This window comes from Poecilia reticulata, chromosome 9, assembly GCF_904066995.2.
Source record: "Poecilia reticulata chromosome 9, P_reticulata-male-v2, whole genome shotgun sequence".
Lineage (NCBI taxonomy): Eukaryota > Metazoa > Chordata > Actinopteri > Cyprinodontiformes > Poeciliidae > Poecilia > Poecilia reticulata.
In genome coordinates, this window is record NC_088838.1 from 2425324 (window position 1) to 2449477 (window position 24154).

Consider the following 24154-nt stretch of genomic DNA (forward strand, 5'->3'; position numbering starts at 1 on the left):
CCGTATTGGATGACTCTAGTGTTCTGTGTTTTTTAGTGTGTGTGTAAGCTAGAACCAGGCTGTTTACATGTGACGTCACACCCACTGACACAGAAAGAGAACAGAAATAGCGACAGGGATTGGTAAGAGGATTGGGAGCAGATTAGTGGAGTGATTGCAGCAGATCCCTCCTACTGAGTCTCTTCATTCTCCATCTGACAGATTGGACTTACACAGTGCTGGAAACGCTTGCATCGACTACAGTTGGAGAAAGACTTTCAGTGTCTGTGTCATCACTGAGGTGTGAGAGTCGTTGCTTAGCACAGTTAAAGACCGCCACAGTCAGGGCTGCTTTGGAAGTTATGTGGCCAAACACTGTAAATTAAAACATGGTATATAATAGAAAATAGTAACTTGATAGCAAGTTTTCATCAAATTACTATCAACACTCACCCTCAGTAAGTAATTTTGGAATTGGTGGTTGAAAAGTCTCTAATCACCAACTCACTTGAACTGGATTGATTTAGAAAAGTAGCAATTTGATAATTATGCTTTTTTCTGTGTTGAAAAGTACTAAGACCCAATGCTGCATGCATCCAAGTACAAATGGCTGATTTGAGTAATTTATCTCATTTGATTCATGATAGAGAAACTAATCCCAGCGTTTCCATGAACAGGAGCACATTCACACAGGGGAATATCAGAGCAAGTCAGTGTATCATTTCATCTTAAGCGAGGCTCTTAGCACTATGCTAACTTTAGTTGCTAACAATAACAGTCTGTGCTTGTCAAAGACAGGACAACCACTATGTGTTGACCTATGATTAGAGATATCACCTGTCAACTAACAATGTTTTTTTTCTGGCCATTAATACAATTATTTGCATTTTTTTCTTCATGTAGACATCCCAAGCCGGAACCTTTGTATTGTGTTTCTGGTATTCCTGTAAATCTGACACTCAAGTGACAGTGATGGTCGAGAGTGAATTAACCTTTGTTGCATATTATATTAGAATATTTTATGCTGATGTAATTAGTAATTCTGGGAAGTGGGAGACAGCGGTGCTGCAGTGGTGCAGAGGTAAAACAACCCATGTATGGAGACCTTAGTCCTGGATGCTGTCACAGGCTCAATTCCCAGACTGGTGACCTTTGCTGCATGTCTTCCCCCTCTATCATTATCCACTTTCCTGTCTCAAGAAAAGGCCACTAGAGCCAATAAAACCTAAAGAAAAAAGGAGAGAGAGGAAGGCAAAGACTCATTCAAGAAATTTGGTTTAAGTGAACTTGAAAAATAAGTAGTAATTTATAGGTACTTAGTCATCCTAAGTGGGGTTAAAATTGTACCAAGCAGTCCACACACACATAAACAATTAACACAAAGCACGACAAATAAGTTAATTAACTTATTTTGTGTCAGTTGTACTACTTGATTTACTACTGCTTTCTTACTGATCTTACTTTGCTTAATTCTTTAAGGTAATGAGTTTGCATATTTTAAATAAGGTGAACTAATTAGATTTTACAGTTTATTGTCCAACACTAACAAAATATTCCATCCTACTCTTCAGATCACATGGTATCAGGCAAAATGTTTTGTATTAACACAGAGATTAATGTGACAGTCATTGCCTTGTCATATTACATATTCTTTCAATGCATTTCACTGGAATAACGTGATGTAGAATATGGGATGTTACGACCCTGAGGTCTAGGGAATCAGGGGTTGTAACAAAGTGTCCAAAGAAACAAGTTAAGTTTAAAATTATTTTTTACAAAGTACAACTTGACCCAATTAATACTCAAAATAGGACTAAAATAAAAAGAGGGTTCAGTACAATTTGATTAAATGACCAAAAAAAAACAAAAAAAAAAACAAACAAACAAAAAAAAAACAAGTCAGTCTAAAGTAAACTCAAAAGGAACACAGAGGGCACACCAATCCTCCCCAACACAAGCTTCTAGATTGATTATAAGCAGTCAAAAGCAGAGTCAAACTGCTTTGCAGAACAAAATGGGTCAGCAGAACCAAAATATTCCAAAATTGCCCAAGACAGTCAACTGTTACAAGCAAGCAAGCAAATTAAGGTGGGGCAGCTGAATAAAACCTCTTCCTACAAGCTGTCCCACTGGATTGGGTGCAGGAGTCTTTTATAGGGAGCAGGTGGGCCTTATCAGCATCTGATTGGCTTGACAATCCTCTGCTGGTCCAATGGTGTTGCTGCTCTTCTGTAGCCAATCAGGAAGGTGTTGCTCTCACAGCTGAACCTGCATAAACAAAAGAGCCTGTACAGCTCTAGAGGCCAGGGGCTGTAACATGGGAATGGAAGAAAATTAGACATGATTTCCATTTTGTAAACAATTTATGTCTGAAAATGTGACTTACATTTGTATTCATCTCCCTGAGTCAGACCTGTGTAGAACTACTTATCACTGAAATTACAACTAGAAAGTCTTGAAGCACGTCTGCCAGCTTTGTGTCTAAAAAGACTGACAGGTTTGCCTATTGTGCTTTGCTACATAGCTCAAGGTTTGTCAGTTTGTACATTTAACATTTAAAGTCTCTTCATGGATTTTCAATTGGATTTAAGTCTGGACTTAAGTAACCAAATAACAAAAATAATTTCAGTGTAGCTCTGGTTGTGTGTAGTGGATCCTGCTAGAAAGTAAACATCTGCCACAGTCTCCTATCTTTTACAACATCTGAAAGGTTTTTTTTCCAGGACTGTATTTAGCTGCATTTTTCCAACATTTTTTTCAACAATAACTTTCTTCTTGTTCTTGTTCAGTTGTCCATAAATACCAGAATGTGGCATGACCAACTAGTAGTTGCCCTGTCAACATATTTTACCATGTGCAATTTGGGAAAAAAAACTGATAACAGGCAGAAAACAGCTGGAATGGGATTGGGAATTAAATATTTCTATTCTAAATAAGGACACAGCTCCTTACTAATGAAATCATTGTGACTTCATTAGTAAGGAGCAACCCATGCACCCCACATCCCATGAAAAAGTACAGTTTGAAAAAAACAAACTTGGAACCTGAAAACTGATCCTTCAATTTCCTGGCAAAATAGTTATTCTATTTCTGTAGAAAAGTCTTGATGTTTCTACAGCTTAAATGGAGCGCACCTGAGGAAAATCCATCTGATTGGACTTGATTTGGAAAGACTCACACTTGTCTGTATGAAGTCCCATAGTTACATACAGTTGAAGGGATTGTCTGAAGTTGAATGCCAGCCGCCAATAAAAATCAAAAGAAGAATGGATTGTCTGTAGACCTCAGAGACATGATGGTTTTGAGGCACAAATCTGGAGAAAGATCCAGAAACATTTTGTTGAGGATGCAATGGCTTTGGACAGGAAGGATCTCCTGACTGCAGACATTCTGTTGTTCTATGACAGTCTCAGGGTTGTCCATAATTTTCTTTAATTTATGAAGAATCCTTCTTTGCACCATAATTTCCAGAGGTTCCACTGAACAGGCCTTCTTCATCATGAACTTCTGGGGCTGCACCTGTCTCTGAAACTTTTCACCCCATCCAACTTTTGATCACACTATAATCAGTCTTACCACCAGAACCATACAAGGCATTTATGATAAACTTGACACAAGCACAAGGTTTCATAAAATGGCTGTAAATATGCTTTGATACATTTACTATTTATTTTTAATCTTGTCCTGAAGCTCTGTAGTTGACAGTGAAAAGCTGCAAAACATTTTTTCATTTTATTGCAAATGATGGTGAATTAACGTGGGTTCAATATTAAACTCCTACTGTTGTTTTCACTTTTTGTCTCTTGACATTGCAGAGATAATGAACAACGTGATTAAGAAGGCAAGAGAAAAAGGAAAATGGAAGGTATTTGTGCTGCTCTGATCATATTTTTCATCAAATATCCTTCAGTCTGACCTCAAGTGAAACTTCTGTTGGCTTGTGGAACTGTGCTGTAGGTCCTGGTGGTGGACAAGCTGAGCATGAGGATGGTTTCATCCTGCTGTAAGATGACAGACATCATGTCAGAGGGAATCACCAGTAAGCTCCATCTGATTCTATATGTGAAATCAATTTTGCTTCATTTAAACTAATTCGAAGTTTTATCAGTTCACACTTTTTGACAATGTTACTATGTAAGAGTGTTGTTTTTTTTAATAATTTGGGGCTTTAATGATTTAGTCTTTATTGAACAGTTTTTTTCTTTGTGGAATTCTTATACAACAAATAACTTAAAATATCTTTAAAAACAAGAACTGGATGCTAGGATATAAAGTTATTACTTGTCTCCTCTCCCCACAGGGTGGGCTTTTACTGCCCCTCTCTGACTTGACTATGATGATCAATAAAACATTATTTCAGTCCTTTATCCTGAACCATAAGGCCTGAATGCATATTGTAGAATCTTACTATATCATAATAAATGTTGGATAGAGTACTTTAAATAAGATCAGCAGTTATACAATTATAGATTTGAGTGATGTGTGATGAGGTTTAACCTTTACTGCCTGTGCCCTTCAGTTGTAGAAGACATAAATAAGCGGCGGGAGCCTCTGCCCAGCATGGAGGCCATCTACTTAATCACACCATCAGATGAGGTAAATAATTGAGGACTAGCCAATTATTTAAAGTCTAGTCTTTATGTTTATCAAAGATTAGAAGATATGTGTCAACTTATTGTTTGAGTTCATACAAGTATGTTTATATGAAACCAGAATAACTCCTTTTTATATCGATGAGCTGCCTGTTCCCCAGCACAGTTTGGAAGGTGTCACATAGTCTTCTGTTGTTTTAGTCTGTTGAGGGTCTGATTGAAGACTTCAGAGACCCTCAGGCTCCGAGGTACCGAGCAGCCCATGTCTTCTTCACTGACAGTGAGTTCATTTAACCTTCTCCAAATACAAATTGTTTCTGTTCCATCTGATGTGGTAAATGTTTGGCTGAGAGTCTTTAGTTATAAATAACAATAGTCCTCATATTGTTGTGCTACTAAGACTGTTTTAATGATCTATTTTACGAAGTTGAAGGACTGTAAAAAAAAAAAGATACATTTTAATGCATCCTAAAGCTTCTGTGTGGCCCATGAGCAGGAGCAGATAATCAAACACAGAAGCTTACAGTCAGGAGGAATATTGGGGGGGGGGGGAATCTCCATTGCAACATCAAGGGCAAAAAAAAAAAAGAAATAAAATTGCATTTGACATTGAGAGAGAAATACAGAAATGAGCTGATTAAAATGCATTAAAAATTGTCATACTCTTTCACTTATACTGCCCACCAGTGTTGTGGTCAAGACCACCTAACCCGAGAGCAAGACAAGACCAAGACCTGAGCGTATCGAGACCAAGACAAAACCAAGACTTTTAGGCTCTGAGACCAAGTCAAGTCCAAGACCGAGGGAAGTTGAGACCGAGCCAAGACCAAGACCAGCGGCCTGTGCTAAATGACACGATAAAATGTGAAATATGATCAAAATTGCTTCTCAAATTGATCTGAAAGATCCATATTCCCATAAAAGCATCTAGATATTAAATACTTAATAAATTTTACCAATATTAAAATGAAGTGTTTCCATCTTTGTGCTACAATCCGTTGTGGCCTCGTGCCATCCCTAAAAAGATAACACCCTGACATATTGCTCATGTCAGAAACCATCACTGTCTGCACCATTAAACATAACAATTGAAGCAATGCCCTGACGGTAAATAACGCTCAACTATGAACTCTGACCAAGGACCAACAAAGAAGTAACCAAGCACAAGGCGTTCACCGTGACTGTTTTCACTCTCTCTCCCGCTACATGAAGCCAGGCAGTCTGACACCATGGCAGACATTAAAGCTGCCACTTTGAATGAAAACAATCATAGAGCAATGTGCATGCTCTGTGTCCTCTTTCGTTCTTGTGTTTTATTTATTTAAGTAAAAAAAATATCAATGTACATGATTAAATAAAATAATGATAGCTACTGCAGTGTACGCAAAGCATTACAAGAACAAGGAATGGCTCTCAGTGACACTTCAGTCCTATTTTCTAAGTAAAGAGCCGTTCAGAAGAATCGGACTGTTCCTGAATGTCACATCACTATATTGCAGACTTTTGGACACAGCGTTGTCCCATATGTGCGACAAGTCAGTCAACACCTCCGCACAATAATTCAGCGCAGTGAGTGACTTTTTTTCCATTACAAATGCTTATGTATCTCTGTACAGCTAGCTTTGCTAACATCACGTCAACGGAGCTTACCTTTCTTTGAGCTTCTTTTCTAAGTGACAAAAAGTTAGACGTAGTCCCCACCATCTGTGAAAGCGAAGCGCTGCTGAGTTAGCTGTGGCCATCGGATTTCTTATGATTTATGCAGCGTTATTGTATTACTGACGATTAGACAGACATTTTCTGCCGCTCAGAGAAAACCACTGCGCATGTCTTGGAGCGCCGTGTGCGAGTGAAAGGTAGGGAGAGGGGAAGGGGAAGTAACAGAAACACAAGTAGTTACTTGGATTTTAATTGGTGCGTTTTGCATCCACTGAAAACAAAGATGTTAACAAATAAACTGGACAGTGTGCTGTACTCTTAGTGATATTTTCACAGTTGCGGTCTTGACTGGTCTTGAAATAAAATGCCGAGTTCTCAGCGCCCGAGACCAAATGCGGTCGAGTCTGAGACGAGACCGAGACCATCAAAAAATGGTCTCAAGACCGGTCTCGAGACCAAGACCGATCTCGAGTACTACAACACTACTGCCCACTTTGTGGAGACATTAACACACTTGACCCCAGAACTGAACAAGCCTTCTTTATCAGACTATTGAGCCTTTTTAGGTGAAGAGATGATGCTCTCAACAACAGACTTATAGAAAACCTGCAGCATTTTGCTGCAAACCAGTCCAGTCTGCTCTGTCCTTCTTTTAGACGACTTCACTGTTGTGTCTACAGTCTAGTCTGTTGTCCAGGTGAACAAAGAGGTATTTATATTCCTCAACCACCTCCACTTCTTCTCCCTTGATGGAAATAGGGTTTGATCTAGCCCTGTTAATCCTGAAATCAACAATAATCTCCTTAGTTTTTTTTGTGTTTTGTTTTTTACATTAAAGATGAATTTCCCCACCTTGACACAAAGTGGTCCTCTGTACTCAGCCTCTTGTCCATCTCTGATACACCTGACAACTACAGTCATCTGAGTATTTCTGTAGATGACAGAAGTCTGATGTGTACAACTAATATGGCTTGATTTAATTACAATACATTTGTTTCTTTAAATCAGTTATTTCTCTAATAACCTCATCACTGCCACAGTCTATTAAAGGCCTTCCTGTCTTTAATAGACCATTCTGTAACAGAGTCTGTATTTTCTAACACTATAATATTATGTTATTGATCCCCTGAAAAGCGATAAAAACCTGGACATTGTCATAAGTCAATGAAATACCTCCGGACCGAACTTGAAATTTGGACATTGTGCTGCTAGCACTTAGATTTTGTCAAAAACTCATAGGCAAAAGTGCAAAAGAACATTGCACAACACAAATAATCACCCGACCAGAACTGGTGTGCTAAATAATATAGCATAATTTAATGAAGCTTCAAGGCAGATAATTTGCCTGGAGGAATTTTAATGATTAACATACTCAAATCATTCGAGGAATCATTATAGCCCTAATTTATTTGTATATATTCTCTTTTAATGTTTTCTAATCCAAATATAACTTAATTAGGTATCAAGAAAATAAATCAGTAAAGGAAATCTTTCTCAAAATTTAGGTGAGAATAACTGATTGAAAGGTGATACTTTGCAGCGATCCCAGATTCCCTGTTTGGACTGCTGACCAAATCCCGCGCCTCCAAAGCCATGAAGGCCTTGACAGAGATCCACATAGCCTTCCTGCCCTACGAGTCTCAGGTAAGACAAAGGCCAGACTGGGATGTGTCATGGCAAGTGAAAATTCATCCACATTATCATTAATGATAGAGGATGTTATGAGAATAGGACTTGTAGAACAGTTCAGCTTTCTGTACAGATGTTTAGTACATATTTTGGAGCTCTGATTATGTGCACAGTTGTGCTGGAGATGGTGTGTAACATGCTGTCTGTTTTGTTTTGGGAATATTCTTTCAAATTAGACTTGTTTTCATGCAGGATTTTAATATAATGTATCAGTACAAGACTTTGGAAAAGTTTGGTTGTCAGAAGACAACATTAGAATAGTTACTGCCCTGCTGAGTCAGAGTAATTGCCTGAGTAGGTAATATGTTGTTAAATTTGGTTTGAGTTGCCCTTTTTGACTCACTTTTGAACTTAAAGCAGCTGATTTGTAACTGTCATTCATTTTGTGAAAAAGCCAGAACAACACTGCCGAAGATAGACTACAGTGCATTACGTGTGTTCAGGAGCAGTAAAAACTACACTGTAAAACCCAATGGTGCTTCTTACTAAACAGAAGTTAGTTATTTGTACTCATTTCAGCCAAATAGTAAGAGTAACTTTTATAAATTGTTACTCTTGAGTAGATCCAAAACTAACAGTTTGATTTTCTAACTCATTTACAATAAGTACACATATGCTTATTATTTATTTTGAGTATTGTTGGTTTGAACTGTTCAAGTTGTGATCATTGACTCAAACCAAAGAAATAAAACTCCTCCTCTTTCTGGTGACATCACTGAGCTTTGCACACGATGATGAGGTGTTTCCCTGGACTTGTCGGCCATTAGAGGAAAGTTTCAAAATAGAATTTTAGCAACTTCAGCGTGAAAATTACAAGGAAAGCATTTTTTCTTTAAAGAATATTTAAAAAAAACATGAAACTTGGAATTATAATGCTAACAATAGAGTAAAAGTGTTACATAAAGCTTGTCCATATTTTCATCAGCTCCTCCAGTCTTCTTCTTTATGTAAAGTCCAATCAGCTGAGGAGAATATACATCCATGCTGACTGGTAATCCATGAAATTAGCAGTAGAGCTGAGGAAAATGAGCAAAAAACATGAAAAAATATTGCATCATATGCTGAATGTAGAAGTGAAAAACTGTTCAGTCATGGCCAAAAGTTTTGAGAATGATTCAAATGTTAATATTTACAAAGTCTACTGCTTCAGTTTTTATAATGGCAATTTGCATATACTCCAGAATGTTATAAAGAGTGATCAGCTTAACAGCAATTAATTGCAAAGTCAATATTTGCCTAGAAATTGAACTTTATCCCCCAAAACACATTTCAACTTCATTGCAGCCTTAAAAGGACCAGCTAACATAGTTTCAGTGATTGCTACATTAACACAGGTGTGGGTGTTGATGAGGAGAGGGCTGGAGATCAATCTGTCACGATTAAGTAAGAATGACACCACTGGACACTAAAAAGAGGCTGGTGCTTGGCATCATTGTTTCTCTTCTGTGAACCATGGTTATCTCTAAAGAAACACGTGCAGTCATCATTGCACTGCACAAAAATGGCCTAACAGGGAAGAAAGAGTATCGCAGCTAGAAAGTTTGCACCTCAGTCAACAATCTATCGCATCATCAAGAACTTCAAGGAGAGAGGTTCCATTGTTGCCAAAAAGGCTCCAGGGCGCCCAAGAAAGACCAGCAAGCGCCAGGACCGTCTCTTAAAAATGTTTCAGCTGCGGGATCGGGCTACCAGTAGTGCAGAGCTTGGTCAGGAATGGCAGCAGGCAGGTGTGAGTGCATCTGCACGCACTGTGAGGCGGAGACTCTTGGAGCAAGTCCTGGTCTCAAGGAGGGTAGCAAAGAAGCCACTTCTCTCCAGGAAAAACATCAGGGACAGACTGATATTCTGTAAAAGGTACAGGGAGTGGATTGCTGAGGACTGGGGTAAAGTCATTTTCTCTGATGAATCCCCTTTCCGATTGTTTGGGACATCTGGAAAACAGCTTGTTGGGAGAAGACGAGGTGAGCGCTACCACCAGTCTTGTCTCACGCCAACTGTAAAGCATCCTGAAACCATTCATGTGTGGGGTTGCTTCTCAGCCAAGGGAGTCGGCTCTCACAGTCTTGCCTAAAAACACAGCCATGAATAAAGAATGGTACCAGAATGTCCTCCAAGAGCAACTTCTCCCAACCGTCCAAGAGCAGTTTGGGGATGAACAATGCCTTTTCCAGCATGATGGAGCACCTTGCTATAAAGTAAAGGTGATAACTGACTCAGGGAACAAAACAGAGATTTTGGTCCATGGCCTGGAAACTTCTCAGATCTTAATCCCATTGAAAACTTGTGGTTAATCATCAAGAGACGGGTGGAAAAACAAAAACCTAGGAATTCTGACAAAATGCAAGCATTGATTGTGCAAGAATGGACTGCTATTAGTCAGGATTTGGTCCAGAAGTTGATTGAGAGCATGCCAGGGAGAACTGCAGAGGTCCTGAAGAAGAGGGGTCAACACTGTAAATATTGACTTGTTGCATTAACTCATTTTGTGAATAAAAGCTTTTGTTACTCATAATATGATTGCAATTGTATTTCTGTATGTGACGAAAACATCTGACATACACACATGAAAACCAGAGGGCAGCAGATCATGTGAAAATATAATATTTGTGTCATTCTCAAAACTTTTGGCCATGACTGTGGTTAAAATGATTAAACTCTATTTTACCATGACATTCTGTGCTACGTAGCTTTGAAATATTATTTCCCCAAATAAATCACCAATCGCTATAATTTAAATTTATCCATGCCGACTTTAAGCAATGCTAGATGGCAGCTGGGCTAGAATGGCCCATTTTTCTGCAAATCAACAAAATAGTACAATAAAGTCACCTTCAAGTTCTGTATAAACATTTAACAGAATTAAGGGCAAAAAACACATGCATGCAAAAAGAGGAGCATCCCTGGCTGGCCTTATCGGTACCATTATAAAGGAATCTTTAGGAGTTTTCAAAATATGCTAGATATATTATACTTGATATATTATACTATATGGATATTATTGAGGATTACACTAATTTGCCATCAGAATTTTAAAATGGATAATAAGGAATGAAGCTTAACAAAAAATTCAAAACAGTAGCTGATGAAGTGCATTTATTTTCACTTTTACGTCTTTGATATGGATATTATTGCTCAATAATTTTGCACTTTGTGTGGCATTTTAGGACATAAAGGAGTCCTATAAAGATGCAGTTGCTCTGGTGATTCATGTGGATGAGGAAGAGGATCCTGCAGGAGTTCCTTTCTCACCACATCAGATGTTTGTTGTGCGTGAGGATCAATTTGGAAAGACTTATCACTTATGAACAGACACACTAGTATGTTTGTTTGGGCTAATCTATGCTGTGCATCTGAGCAATCCTGGAAAGTGTTGTGGATTTTTTGAGTTCATTCATTTAGTGTTGCATTATTACTGTTTGGATGGATAAATATTGAATCCTTGTAGTTCAGCTATATTTGCATTTGTTGTGGCTGTGCATCATTATATCAGGATATTGTGAACAAGTAAAATAATAATCAAAATGCATCTTCTGTGATTGCTACGACTCATAATGACAACTAAAACAATTTACTTTAAAAAGACTGACATTATTCTGACTTTGTACAGTATTCTAATTTACTGATGTACACCTAAATCAATGTTTCAAAAAGCGTTTAGCAATTTCAATAGAAGTACAAATGAATAAATACCTTTAAGGTGTCAGCTTTAAAAGACCAATTTGTGATATTTGATAATGGCTTTTGTAGTCATGATTTCTGTTTGAAGCTACGGTTTTGAGTTAATAAAAACTGAATGGAAAAAGTCAAAGTTTGTTGTGTTCATAAGATTCATACAGTTTTGTGCAATCGGTTTCTCCATTTGGATTGAGTAACTTCAGTTGAGATCAAAGTTGTTTAAATAAGAAACTCTGAAGTTAATTTGACTTAATTTTAAAATGAACATGTAATCCATTTAAATAAGTAAGAATAAATAGAGCATTTTAGTCCAACATAGTTAATGGTTTAAGTTGCAACATACTAAATAAAATGAGTTAATAAACAAATGTATTTGAGTTACCTTATCATTATTGCTTTGGGTTCCCTAGACTCTTATTATTATTAAAGGTAGAATATTCTGCCTTTTTACATATATTTTAAATATAGAGCTGTTTGTAAGAATGAAACGGTATCAGACAGGGGAAACTAGTTTTTATTTAAATTAAATTAAACACAGACATCCACAAATACAAATCCCTGCAAACTCTTTATTGTGCATTAATGCAGCGGACTGCATAGGTCACTGTGCACCTGAAGTTATAGGATGTTTTAATATACACTAATATTTCCATAATCATGCAGCTTCAATCCCACATAATATTCCTATCAACATGCTCTATTTAGCACGGTTTAGTAAAAAATAAGTGTTATTAAACTATAATATTTTAAAGTACATGGACAAAATCAAGTTTTTTGGTTTTCACAGACCAATGTTTTTTGGTCCATGAAAAATGTTTATACTGCTATTGCTGTCAGCACAGCAGCATAAAATATCCACATGACATTAATGCTTACAGCCTCTTTAACCTTTATGATCTTTGTTCAGGTCTTCTCCCTGGATAAAGTGGATGCCTTCCAGGACTTCTACAGCCCCTTCAAAGCTGATGTGAAGAATAACATGTTGGAGCGTTGTGCTGAACAGATAGCCACCATGTGTGCAACGCTCAAAGAGTATCCTGGAGTCCGTTACAGAGGGTGAGAGCAAAGCATTTCAGCTTTCTGTCTTTGTTTTTCCTTGTATGATGGAAGTAACTAGTTCAGCTTTGAGACAACATCCTTTGGAGGTGAGGGGGAAAAAAAGAGCAAAAAAAATGACATCCATTTTAGTGCTGACCATTTCAGTTTTGAATGTTAACCAAATAAATACAAGGTAATACAATTTCTATAGATCCTTTCTTCCTCACTGTCCTTTAAGGTCATTTGATTTTAATGAATAAAATCAGTTGAATTATCAGTCACCACATTAGCCACATAATGACGCTTCTATTAATGTTCTTTGATGTCTACACTGAATTTTCAATTTAAACGGAGGCCCAGATTGCTTGCTTTGTTTTAGAGTTGGAACTCTCTGTAATCAGATACATTGTCATTTAAAAAAAGACTAAATCACAACCAAACATGCTGTGGTTGATGGGACAGGAATAAGTAAGGTTGGTAATTGGTGAAAAAACAACTTTAGACATCATAATGATTCAAACAACTAGGATTAAAAGGTGAACCAGTGAAAAAATTAAGGTGATTAAAGTGTCTCTTCTAGAAATTTGTGATTAGAACTAAATAAGGATTTGAGCTGAAGGCTAATATATCCATATATTTATGTTTTGTATCAGGGAGTACAAAGACTGTGCAGTTCTTGCCCAGATGCTTCAGGAGAAACTAGATGGATACAAGGCTGATGACCCCACCATGGGAGAGGTATGGGATGGAAATACATCGCCAGTGAGAACAATCACACTAACATGAATAACATTATAAATATGGATCTTTCTAATGGTTTTTAGCTGTTTGTTTTTTAGGATGGAATGTAAAACATACAACTTCAAGACTTCTTAAAAAACCATTAGGTGTTCATGTGTATTTATTTTGGATTTTGTCTAGTCCATGCATTACCAGTATTAAAGTTAAAGGCACTAAAGTGAACTGTACTTTTTGGAGACATGTTCTTTAGAAAGATGCAGAGAAACCATGAGTTCGAGTTGCCATCACGGGTTTGAGTCCCGGCCCATTGACCTTTGCCACCTGTCTTCTCACACCCACTTTCCTGTCAACTGTGAAATAAAGGCCAATAAAGTCAAAAAAGAGAGAAAACCCTTACTTTTATTATTAATTTATTGTTTGGTATCAGTGTCCTGTTGGAACATCCAACTGTTCCCAAATATAAAAACCTGAGATGATTAGACGTAAAGTCAAAGAGTTTGGAGGTTTTCCTATTCCCGTCATTTTGTGTGATGCATCAATACCAATGGTAACCTGAAACACCCACAGACTACTACTGCCACACTCTACCAATTGCTTAACAAGTGGTAGAGTGTTGTTAGGTGGAAAACCTTAACTTGACCCCACCAAATATTCTGCTTCTTGTGATGGCTGAATAGTTCTACCAAGAGAATCCAGAAAGCTAACTTCAAACGTCATGTTCTCATAACCAAAAACATGCAGACTGAGAAAGATATGCTTTCTAAAAAGGTTGCATCTTTCTTGATTGCATACTGTTGGTTCATGTGAACATTAAACTCAATTCATTGTCAACGTCAAAACTTGCTTTAACAGGATCTTCCAGTTTGTAATGGGATTTAGCCATGATTGCTCCTAAACTGTTCCTAAACACTCCAGTCAATGTTTCAAAATGAAGGGTTACAGTTTGGGTTGTAATGATAACAATACAGCAATATTGTATTCTACACTAGGACAAAGACCTCAAACATACATTAAGCTTGGATTTACACCAAGCTTCCAGAATAACCCTGGAAGCTTGGTAGAAACCCCAAGTTGCTACCTGAACTCGGTAGGAATTTTGCATTTATGCGTGAAAGCCTGATTTCTGACAGGACAGCAACTACTTTATATTAGCTGCTTGAATTCTGTAAAGAAAAGGGACCAAATATCCGGACAGAACTGCAGATGATTTTATGGATGGCTACCAAAACTTGTGATTTATTTATAACTTGCTGAAGGTTATATATTCAAATGTTCATGCTGAACTAACCATGTATTTAGACTTTGATCAGTTTTGACAAATTATCAGCTTGGTTCACAGATTTTTCGTTTTAAAGCTTATTGACATTCGTTTTTGTATAATCATTTCCACTGTACAAAAATTTGTTAAAATGCATTATTATAAAGTCCAAAATGAACATGAAATTCATATGGATGGTGAGCAAACAAATGGCAAAGTTAAGAGCTATACAGAATCCAGGAGACCCAGCTCTGTGGATCAGCAGTCCTGTGAAAATCAGACATTTAATTATTTTCAAATGCTTTGCTTTCATTATGTGATTCGTGAGCCTTGTGTATAATAGTACATAATCTGTTCATTTACCAGTGGGCTAATAGATTATTATTACTATCTGTTGAAACTCTGCATACTTTTTTTGTTAAACAGAAATAAAAACAGAAACAGAAAATAACACAGTACCAATGTGATAAAATTCCCTAGAGTTTCTAAACACAAAATGTTGTTCATGTTAAAGTGTTTACCCCAACACTGTTTAGTAATTAACACATAAACAAACTTGTTCTGTAAATGGACTTTCCCTAACATGTTGTGTTTTTACACACATGTTAAATCTGCCTAAGATGATTAGCTATATTAAACAGCTAATCATCGGATAATTGGCACCAGCCCTGAAATCCCAGAGAACATTAGAGATTTACTGCCTTTCCTGGGCTCACTGGATCTTCTCACCCTCACTTTCTGTTGTCATTCTTTGGCAGCTGCCTGTACCCTTCAGTTTACTATTTAAAAAAAAATCTGCTGTAGTATTTGTTGATCATATGCAGTGAATGCCTTGTTTATGCTCTGATGCAGGGACCAGACAAGTGTCGCACTCAGCTGCTGATTCTGGATCGTGGCTTTGACCCTGTGTCCCCCCTCTTGCATGAGCTCACACTGCAGGCTATGGCCTACGACTTGCTGGGCATTGAAAATGACGTCTACAGGTACATATGCTACACAAGGCCTTATCTTCAACAATTGTGTCTAGCACTTTTAGTATATGTTTGGTTATGCACATTCACAAAAGACTTTTTTTTTTACTTACAATGTTTTTGAAATTAATTTCAGTTTGAAAATATTAAATTCTCAGAATCTTCACAGCATGAAAAGAATCATTTTTGGCAGTTACTGACACGTAACGCTGCTGTGCGCTGAGATTGATGCTATCAGCAGGAGTTTTTTGTCAGAATGGGAAACTGTAGGTGCCATCTGCAGCAATTTTCAGCTTTTTCAGAAATAACCAATAAGAGCCTGGAGAAGGGCCTTAGCACCTTCAACCCAACTTGTGTACATGCTGCTCAGACCTTGTCTCTTTAAGTTTAATTCAAAAATATTTTATTGATCCCAGAGGAAAATTAAATGTTCTACAGCTTCCTCTATAGAGACATTCTTATTTTTCTGACTTGTGTGGCAAACACAGACTGAAAGACTTCATTCATTTCCTTCGTGGCCTTTGACAAACTACAACCTTACATGGGCAAACGACATTTCTAAAACATTGCAGAAAATTGATGTCATTGTTCCCAACTGCTTCTTCTGTTGCTGATTGGTCTGGTTCAAATTCAACTGGAGAAATCTAGTTCAATGAAAGAAATCCCATATGAAGCACTGAAGGAAGATGGAAATTGAGCAGAATTGAGCATCAAGATAATGGCAGGCTAGGCAGCCAATCATTGTAAGCTTTGATATGTAGGAAACTGTCTCTGAATACAAGACAAATGGATAAAACCATCATGTAACTATCAAGCAACACTTTAGAGGAATCTTGCTGACACCATTTGGAATCTATGCCATAAAGATTAAGATGTTTCTGAAGTTTAAAAAAATGGGTTCAGTCCAGCAGCAAGGTGTACTTAAAATGTTTGACAACACTGCTTTTAATCTCTGGTTCTGGTCCATAGTTCCACTATCCTTGAGAGATATTGTCCTGCATTTTCCATTGTTTTCCTGCTTGATTTAAAGGATTAGGCCTTTAGCCAGCTGTGGCCCAGCTTGAACACCAATCCACTCTTTCTGAGATATCTCGAAGCAGGGACTTGCTGAAAACATGCAGGACACTGTTCATTGGGTTCTCAAACTGGCTTTCCCTGCTCTATCTGACCACCGAAATGCAACAATAGGCATACTGATGCAAATCTAAAACACAAATATGTTAATGAATGTGATGGATGTTAAGTTGATTTAACATCCATCATATTATAATAACTCTCTGGTGCACAAAAGCTGCATCTAATCCTGCTTTCACTCTTGCTCAGTTATGAGACCAGTGGGATGGGAGAAACCCGAATGAAGGAGGTGGTTCTGGACGAAGATGATGACCTGTGGCTGACTTTGAGACACAAACACATAGCTGAGGTTTCAACGTGAGTGCTTTCTGTTTCAGGACTCAGAAGAGCTTCTCATGCCTTTTTCTCTAACTCTTTCTTATCATGTCACTCTGAGCAGGGCTGTAACTCGCTCTCTGAAAGAATTCTCTGCCAGCAAGAAGATGAACACAGGAGAAAAGGTAGAGGCCCAGCTGTGTTCTTGCTGTTTCACTGTTTTGTACACAGACACATGAAGGTAGAAGGAAAAGGTGGCAGTGCTGTTCTGTGACAGGACATCAGCCTGTGCTTTGCTTGTTAACGGGGTAGATGATCTGAGAAAAAAAAAACTTGTTCAAGTTGAAAGTGAATAAAAATCAATTCTTGTGGAGCAAAATGCTCTGAACTAAAGGCACTTTGAAGTCATTGAATTGACCATGACCATCTCTATGTGTTAAAATAGTTTAGTCAAATATTGGACTGTATAAAGTAAGACATGCAACGGGAATAAAATAAGAATAAAATCCGTTAAATCTGTTCATACAGAAAAATTTCAAGTTTATTATATACATTCCGAATTTATCCGTATTATCAAACAATGCAGTCAAGCTCAGTCTAATATTCAAATTACTAAAAAAACAATCTATCTAAGGAAACCCAGCAGATGACATTGAGTAAGTTCTAAGTAAGTTCTGTGCTTTGCTTTCAGACCACCATGAAGGAGCTGTCTCAGATGCTAAAAAAGATGCCTCAGTATCAGAAAGAGCTCAGTAAGGTAGGAACCCAAGTCCTAAACCTAACCCCACCCTAACCCTACTCTTCTGGTGTATGTATACTTTTTATACATTATTTATTTTTGGACCATTGTACTGACAATGGCAATAATGTCCTGGCAATGGAAATAATGTGATTCTGATAGCAAATGCTAGAGATGGCCTGAGCAGTTATTAGTTGTAGGGAGCTATTACTTTTTCACATAATTAAATAATGATCAAAACCTGCATTTTGTATTTACTCGGATCTTTTTCTGATAGTATGCTTTTTGGCTTGATGATCTGAAAATGTAGACAAAAAAAATCTGAACAGATTAGTAATAATATTTCATAGTACTGTGGGATACTGACTGCTGGTGAATTATACACCTAATTAATGAGAGCTGTTCCCTTATAGTTCATAAAAACCTAAAAAAAATAATTTCCACTTTTCCAACTGAGCACTCTAATTTGCCCTTACAGGTGGCTCTGTGTGTACATAATTGTATGTTCTGCGGCTCTTTGTTGCCCTTTTAAACTGCATAGAAAAATTCTCATTCAGTCAACAGGTGTGGTCAGAGGTGTTTCATTTACCACAGGAGCATTATGTTACTCTTTGTATGATCACATAACGTTGCCATAGTAACTAAATCTATGGCATTATCAGCAATCATTAACATCTTTCTAGCAAAAACTCCTTGGCAACATTAATACATGTGCTACTAAGAGACAACGACTTGATGTTTCATTAGTCATTGTTATTTATGCCAAACCTGCTAAAAACACCCTTACTGTCTTACTTTAGTATTCAACCCATCTTCACCTTGCAGAGGACTGCATGAACCGCTACCAGGGTACTGTGGACAAACTTTGTCGTGTAGAGCAGGTATAACACCCAAACACACGCGTGCACACGCACACACACGCAAGGAGCCAGGGTAATCTATGGTTCCCATTCTTTAGCTTGTTGGTTTTACTGAATCTAACAAGTTGGGTACCGAGGAAGTGCCTTTATCCCCCTACATCAGGGTGGAGTATTGTATAGGAAGGGTGCAATGTATTTTAGAACATTGTTCCGAGCGCCCTAATTGAATAATGAATGAATCACTTCACATTCAGATATCAGGATCAGATTGGAAGTATAAAAACTGGGTAGGAGCATCTCAGCAAAGAACCTCAAAAAGAAACTTTGCTCCCCCACCAGAACCAATAACTTGACCGTGCATTTAACGCACACTTAATTTAACTGAAAAAATATAAATTTTTTGAAGTGTAATCATTTGTCATTTACTGATTTGCAGGATTTGGCCATGGGCACAGATGCAGAGGGTGAGAAGATCAAGGATCCCATGAGGCTCATTGTTCCTGTCCTCCTGGATGCCAACGTCAACGTGTCCGACAAGATACGCATCATCCTGCTCTACATCTTCATGAAGAATGGTCAGATAGCATCAGTGCTTCCAGTTCCTTTTTTTGACTTTGCATATAATGTGTTGTCTCCTCTGTAATTTAATCTGGGTCAATATTTATGTGTTTTGTACTAAGATTGTATCATTATATTAGATGTATATGCATATATATTTGTTTTGCATTTTGCTTTGCTGGTTTGAAGTTAATCTCACTTATCCTGCTGTTTGCATAAGTTGAATATGTGACTGTGCATGCTTGCATGCATGTGTGCTGCATGTGTATCTGAACCTCTGTGTCAGGTGTGACTGAGGAGAACCTGTGTAAGCTCCTGCAGCATGCTAACATCCCACCTGAGGACAGTGACATTATTTCCAACATGGCCCACCTGGGCGTTCCCATTGTCTCTGAGGTGAGCAGTTCTGATCAGGGAGTCGGCTATGATCCTTCAGTTTAATTATGTTAAACATAAAGTTTGTTCAGGTCACTCAACTGGTTAAATTCAGACTATATTCCAAAGGTTTTAATCTAAGGGAACTCAGTGAACTGCATAGTAGGGATGAGTGACATAGACTTAAAGTTTTATCACAAAATGTTATGGTACTAATTTAATAACAATATAAATGACAATACAAGCTATTTGTTACTTCTTTTTTGATAATTGTATGGCAGTGACTGCATAACATACCAATCACAATCCCACAAACACAAATTCTGCTCTTGAAAAAGATACCCTTTTGTAATTAACTTTTAGAAGACATAGTGGGGAAGATGAATAAATTGATCTGCTTCCTTTGACTAAATTTAGGCCAGTAAAGTTTTAAATTTACATCTGAGTTTTATGAGGCTTTTTTTTGTTACCTGAGTGGTTAGTCCATCATCAGGGCATGGCTCTGACGGCAGAGGAGAGGACATATGTGGGGGAGGACGTTCTTGTCAGACAAAATTACTAAAATGTAGGACACTGCTTGTTCCAGCACTTCCCCCAGAAGAGATGGAACAAGTGGCTGGGGAGAAGAAAGTCTGGGCTGCTAAAATAGGTTTTAAAATCCAGAAATGCTACTTTGGGACATATATTATACACTGTAAAAACAAAACAAAACATTTCAAAAAGGAAATTTTTTTCCAAAGAGGAAAAATGTCAGGTGCTCTAGCACCACCTAGTGTCTATCTGTGCATGTCCCTACTCCTGACATTTTTAATTTCATGTAGCAAAGTCAGAGAAGCAACCTTGTTGTGTAACTAACCTAAAGTCATCTTTAATTCTACATTCACCAATCTAATGTCCCAGTCTACTCACATGTATATTAAATAATTTATGTTTGAAGTGGAACAATGCTGATCTAAAAGCATAACCTCTGCAGTCAGACAGAGCTGAGACCCTTACCCTCCCTGCCTCCCTCCATCCATCCATCCATCCAATTTCTTCCGCTTCAGCCGGGGTTGGGTTGCGGGGGCAGCAGCGTCAGAAGGGAGGCCCAGACTTCCCTCTCCCCATTCACTTCTTCCAGCTCCTCCAGGGGATCCCCAAGGTGTTCCCAGGTCAACCGAGAAACATAGTCCCTCCAGCGTGTCCTGGGTCTTCCCCGGGGCCTCCTCCCAGTGGGACGTGCCCGGAACACCTCACCAGGGAGGTGTCCAGGAGGCATCCTGACCAAATGCCCGGGCCACCTGAACTGGCTCCTCTCGACGTGGAGGAGCAGCGGCTCTACTCTGAGTCCCTCCCGGATGACTGAGCTTCTCACCCCATCTCTAAGGGAGAGCCCAGTCACCCTGCAGAGGAAAGCCATTTCGGCCACTTGTATCCATGATGTCGTTCTTTAGGTCATGACCCAAAGCTCATGACTATGGATGAGGGTAGGAACGTAGATAAACTGGTAAATCGAGAGCTTTGCTTTTTGACTCAGCTCTCTCTTCACCACAACGGATCGGTACAGTGCCCTCTTCACAGCAGACGCCGCGCCAATCCGTCTGTTGATCTCTCGTTCCCTTCTTCCCTCATTCGTGAACAAGATCCCAAGATACTTAAACTCCTCCTCTTGGGGCAGGACACCCCCCCTGACCTATAGAAGGCACTCTACCCTTTTCCGGTTCAAGGCCATGGCCTCGGATTTGGAGGCACTGATCCTCATCCCGCCCGCTTCACACTTGGCTGCGAACCACTCCAGCGAAAGCTGCAGATCACGATCTGATGAAGCCAATAGGACCACATCATCCGCAAAAAGCAGAGATGTGATCCTAAGGCCACCAAAACGGATCCCCTCAACACCTCGGCTGCGCCTAGAAATTCTATGAAAGTAATGAACAGAAACGGTGACAAAGGGCAGCCTTGGCGGAGTCCAACTCTCACCGGAAACTAGCACAACTTACTGCCGGCAATGAGGACCAGACTCTGACAACAGTCATACAGGGACTCAGTATGACCTGTATGAGAGCCCATATCAAAGGACCCGGTACCCCATACTCCTGGAGAACCCACCACACGGCCCCCTGAGGGACACGGTCGAACGCCTTCTCCAAGTCCACAAAACACATGTAGACCATTTGGGTGAACTCCCATGCACCCTCCAGGACCCTGCTGAGGGTGTAGAGCTGGTCCAGTGTTCCAGGACCAGGACGAAAACCACACTACACTTCCTGAATCCGAGGTTCGACTATCTGACCGATCTTCCTCTCCAGGACCCCCGAATAGACATTACCAGGGAGGCTGAAGAGTGTGACCCCCCTGTAATTGGAGCACACACTCCTGTCCCCCTTTTTGAACAGGGAGACCACCACCCCAGTCTGCCAATCCAGGGGAACTGCCCCCGATGTCCATGTGATATTGCAAAGTCGCGTGAGCCAGCATACCCCTGCAACATCCAGAGCCTTAAGGAACTCCAGGCGGATCTCATCCACTCCCAGGACCCTGCCACCAAGGAACTCCTTAACCACCTCTGTGACCTCGTCCCCAGAGATTGGAGAGCCCGACACAGAGTCCCCAGGCTCAGCTTCCTCAGTGGAAGGCGTGTTGGTGGGATTGAGGAGGTCTTCGAAGTATTCCGCCCACCGGCCCACAACGTACCAAGTCGAGGTCAATAGCACACCATCCCCACTATAAACACTGTTGGTGCTGCACTGCTTCCCCCTCCTGAGATGCCAGCTGGTGGACCAACAAGTATGCCCACTCCTGCCCGGCGCCTCTGATCGTGGGCAACTCCAGAGTGGAAGTATATCCAGCCCCTCTCAAGGAGACTGGTTCCAGAACCAGAGCCATGCGTCAAGGTGAGGCCGACTATTTCTAGCCAGAACCTCTCAGCCTCACACACCAGCTTCGGCTCCTTACCCACCAGAGAGGTGACATTCCATGTCCCAAGTGCCAGCTTCTGCAGCTGAGGATCAGACCGCCAGGGTTCCCTCCCTCCGCCGCCGCCCATCACAAAATGCACCCGACCCTTTTGGCCCCTCCCACAGGTGGTGAGCCCATGAGAAGGGGGACCCACGTCTCCTATTCGGGCTGAACCTGACCGGGCTCCATGGGTAAAAGCCCGGCCACCAGGCGCTCGCCATCGTGCCCTACCTCCAGGCCTTACTCCAGAGAGGTCCCCAGTGATCCGTGTCTGGGCCAGGGAAAACCAAGTCCAAAGTTATTCCTCATCATAGGGGTCTTCAGGCTGCGCTTTGTCTGGTCCCTCACCTAGGACCTGTCTGTCTTGGGTGACCCTACCAGGGGCATAAAGCCCCAGACAGCATAGCTCCTAGGATCATTGGGACACTCAAACCCCTCCACCACGATAAGGTGGCAGCCAAAGGAAAGCTTGAATCACACATGTGCAAAAAAAACCAAACCATGTTTAATTGGTGCTTACAATTCCAACTCTTGACTTACTATGGGAGTGTTTCTGAGTGTGATGGTTTTATAATTGAATGTGGGGTTGTGCTGTATACATTGACCAAGCTGTACCGTTTACCAACAGAAAACTTTAACTGTAGTAGCCGTCCTTCATCTCAAAGTGGGCAGCACTTTTAGTCCAAATGTTGCAGAATACGTTTACTTGAAAATATCACACATTGTTCAGTAGCAAAATATAGCACACCTAGCACCCAATTTATGGTGGGTATCTGCAAAAGATTTTGTGCTTAGTTACTCTTTTGAACACATTTTTTCTGACCAGTTGAAAAGTTCTACTGGTGTGTTTGTTGCAGGGAACCACGAAAAAGCCCAAGAAACCTGATCGTAAGGAGCGGGTCAGTGAGCAGACATACCAGCTCTCCAGATGGACACCACTCATCAAAGATCTTATTGAGGTACTGCTTTTTATGGTGCAACGACGGTAATGATGATGATGATAATAATAATAAGTAAATCTGCAAGCAGAGTTGTCAACCCTCGCAGCCAGCACCACCCCATTGCCATCATCAGCGCTCTTGCACCATTCCTGCAGCTGTCTTAGTGGAGTCGGGGGGGTGCTGGTGCCTATCTCCAGCTAACGTTCCGGGAGAGAGGTGGGGTACACCCTGGACAGGTCCCCAGTCTGTCGCAGAGATAGACAGGACAGGACAAACAACCACACACACACGCACGCACACACACACAAACCTAGGGACAATTTAGAGAAACCAATTAACCTGACAGTCATGTTTTTGGACTGTGAGAGGAAGCTGGAGTACCTGGAGAAAACCCACAAACTCCATGCAGAAAGACCCCAGGCCGGGAATCGAACCCAGGATCTTCTTGCTGCAAGGCAACAGTGCTACCAACTGTGCCACTGTGCAGCCCGTCGCATTTGGCAAATATTCCAAATAGCCTTCAGTCCAGTTTAATGCGAGGCCGGCAGCATGTCTTAAAAGTTTTGCTGAAACTGGGCCTTCAAGAAAGGAATTATTGTCACTTCCTGTTTTGTGTGGAAGGATTGGTGAGGACTTCCTGTAGGATAAGCTACAGGATTGAAATTTGCTATTCAGCCACGCCCACATGGTTCAGCCACCAGCCAGTGTCTATATGAATAATAGAGTAATCAAGAGGATCCAGCAGAGAACAGT

General features: G+C 39.9%; 1 protein-coding gene across 3 annotated transcripts in view; it reads left to right on the top strand.

Annotated features, from left to right (window-relative positions):
• stxbp1b (syntaxin binding protein 1b) overlaps window positions 1-24154 on the top strand; it is a 32750-nt gene that overhangs the window by 2958 nt on the left and 5638 nt on the right. For 2 of the 3 annotated variants that reach the window (XM_081611207.1, XM_081611206.1), the window contains exons 2-16: window positions 3795-3844; window positions 3937-4018; window positions 4499-4575; window positions 4773-4851; window positions 7771-7874; window positions 12502-12650; window positions 13286-13370; window positions 15484-15614; window positions 16926-17033; window positions 17116-17176; window positions 17683-17748; window positions 18531-18611; window positions 19027-19165; window positions 19435-19544; window positions 23318-23419. In XM_081611207.1, coding sequence (XP_081467333.1) covers window positions 3795-3844; window positions 3937-4018; window positions 4499-4575; window positions 4773-4851; window positions 7771-7874; window positions 12502-12650; window positions 13286-13370; window positions 15484-15614; window positions 16926-17033; window positions 17116-17176; window positions 17683-17748; window positions 18531-18611; window positions 19027-19165; window positions 19435-19544; window positions 23318-23419 — 1424 coding nt within the window. Of the gene's footprint in view, window positions 1-261; window positions 281-3794; window positions 3845-3936; window positions 4019-4498; window positions 4576-4772; window positions 4852-7770; window positions 7875-12501; window positions 12651-13285; window positions 13371-15483; window positions 15615-16925; window positions 17034-17115; window positions 17177-17682; window positions 17749-18530; window positions 18612-19026; window positions 19166-19434; window positions 19545-23317; window positions 23420-24154 lie in introns of those variants that run through there. The other variant, XM_081611208.1, reaches the window with a different exon arrangement.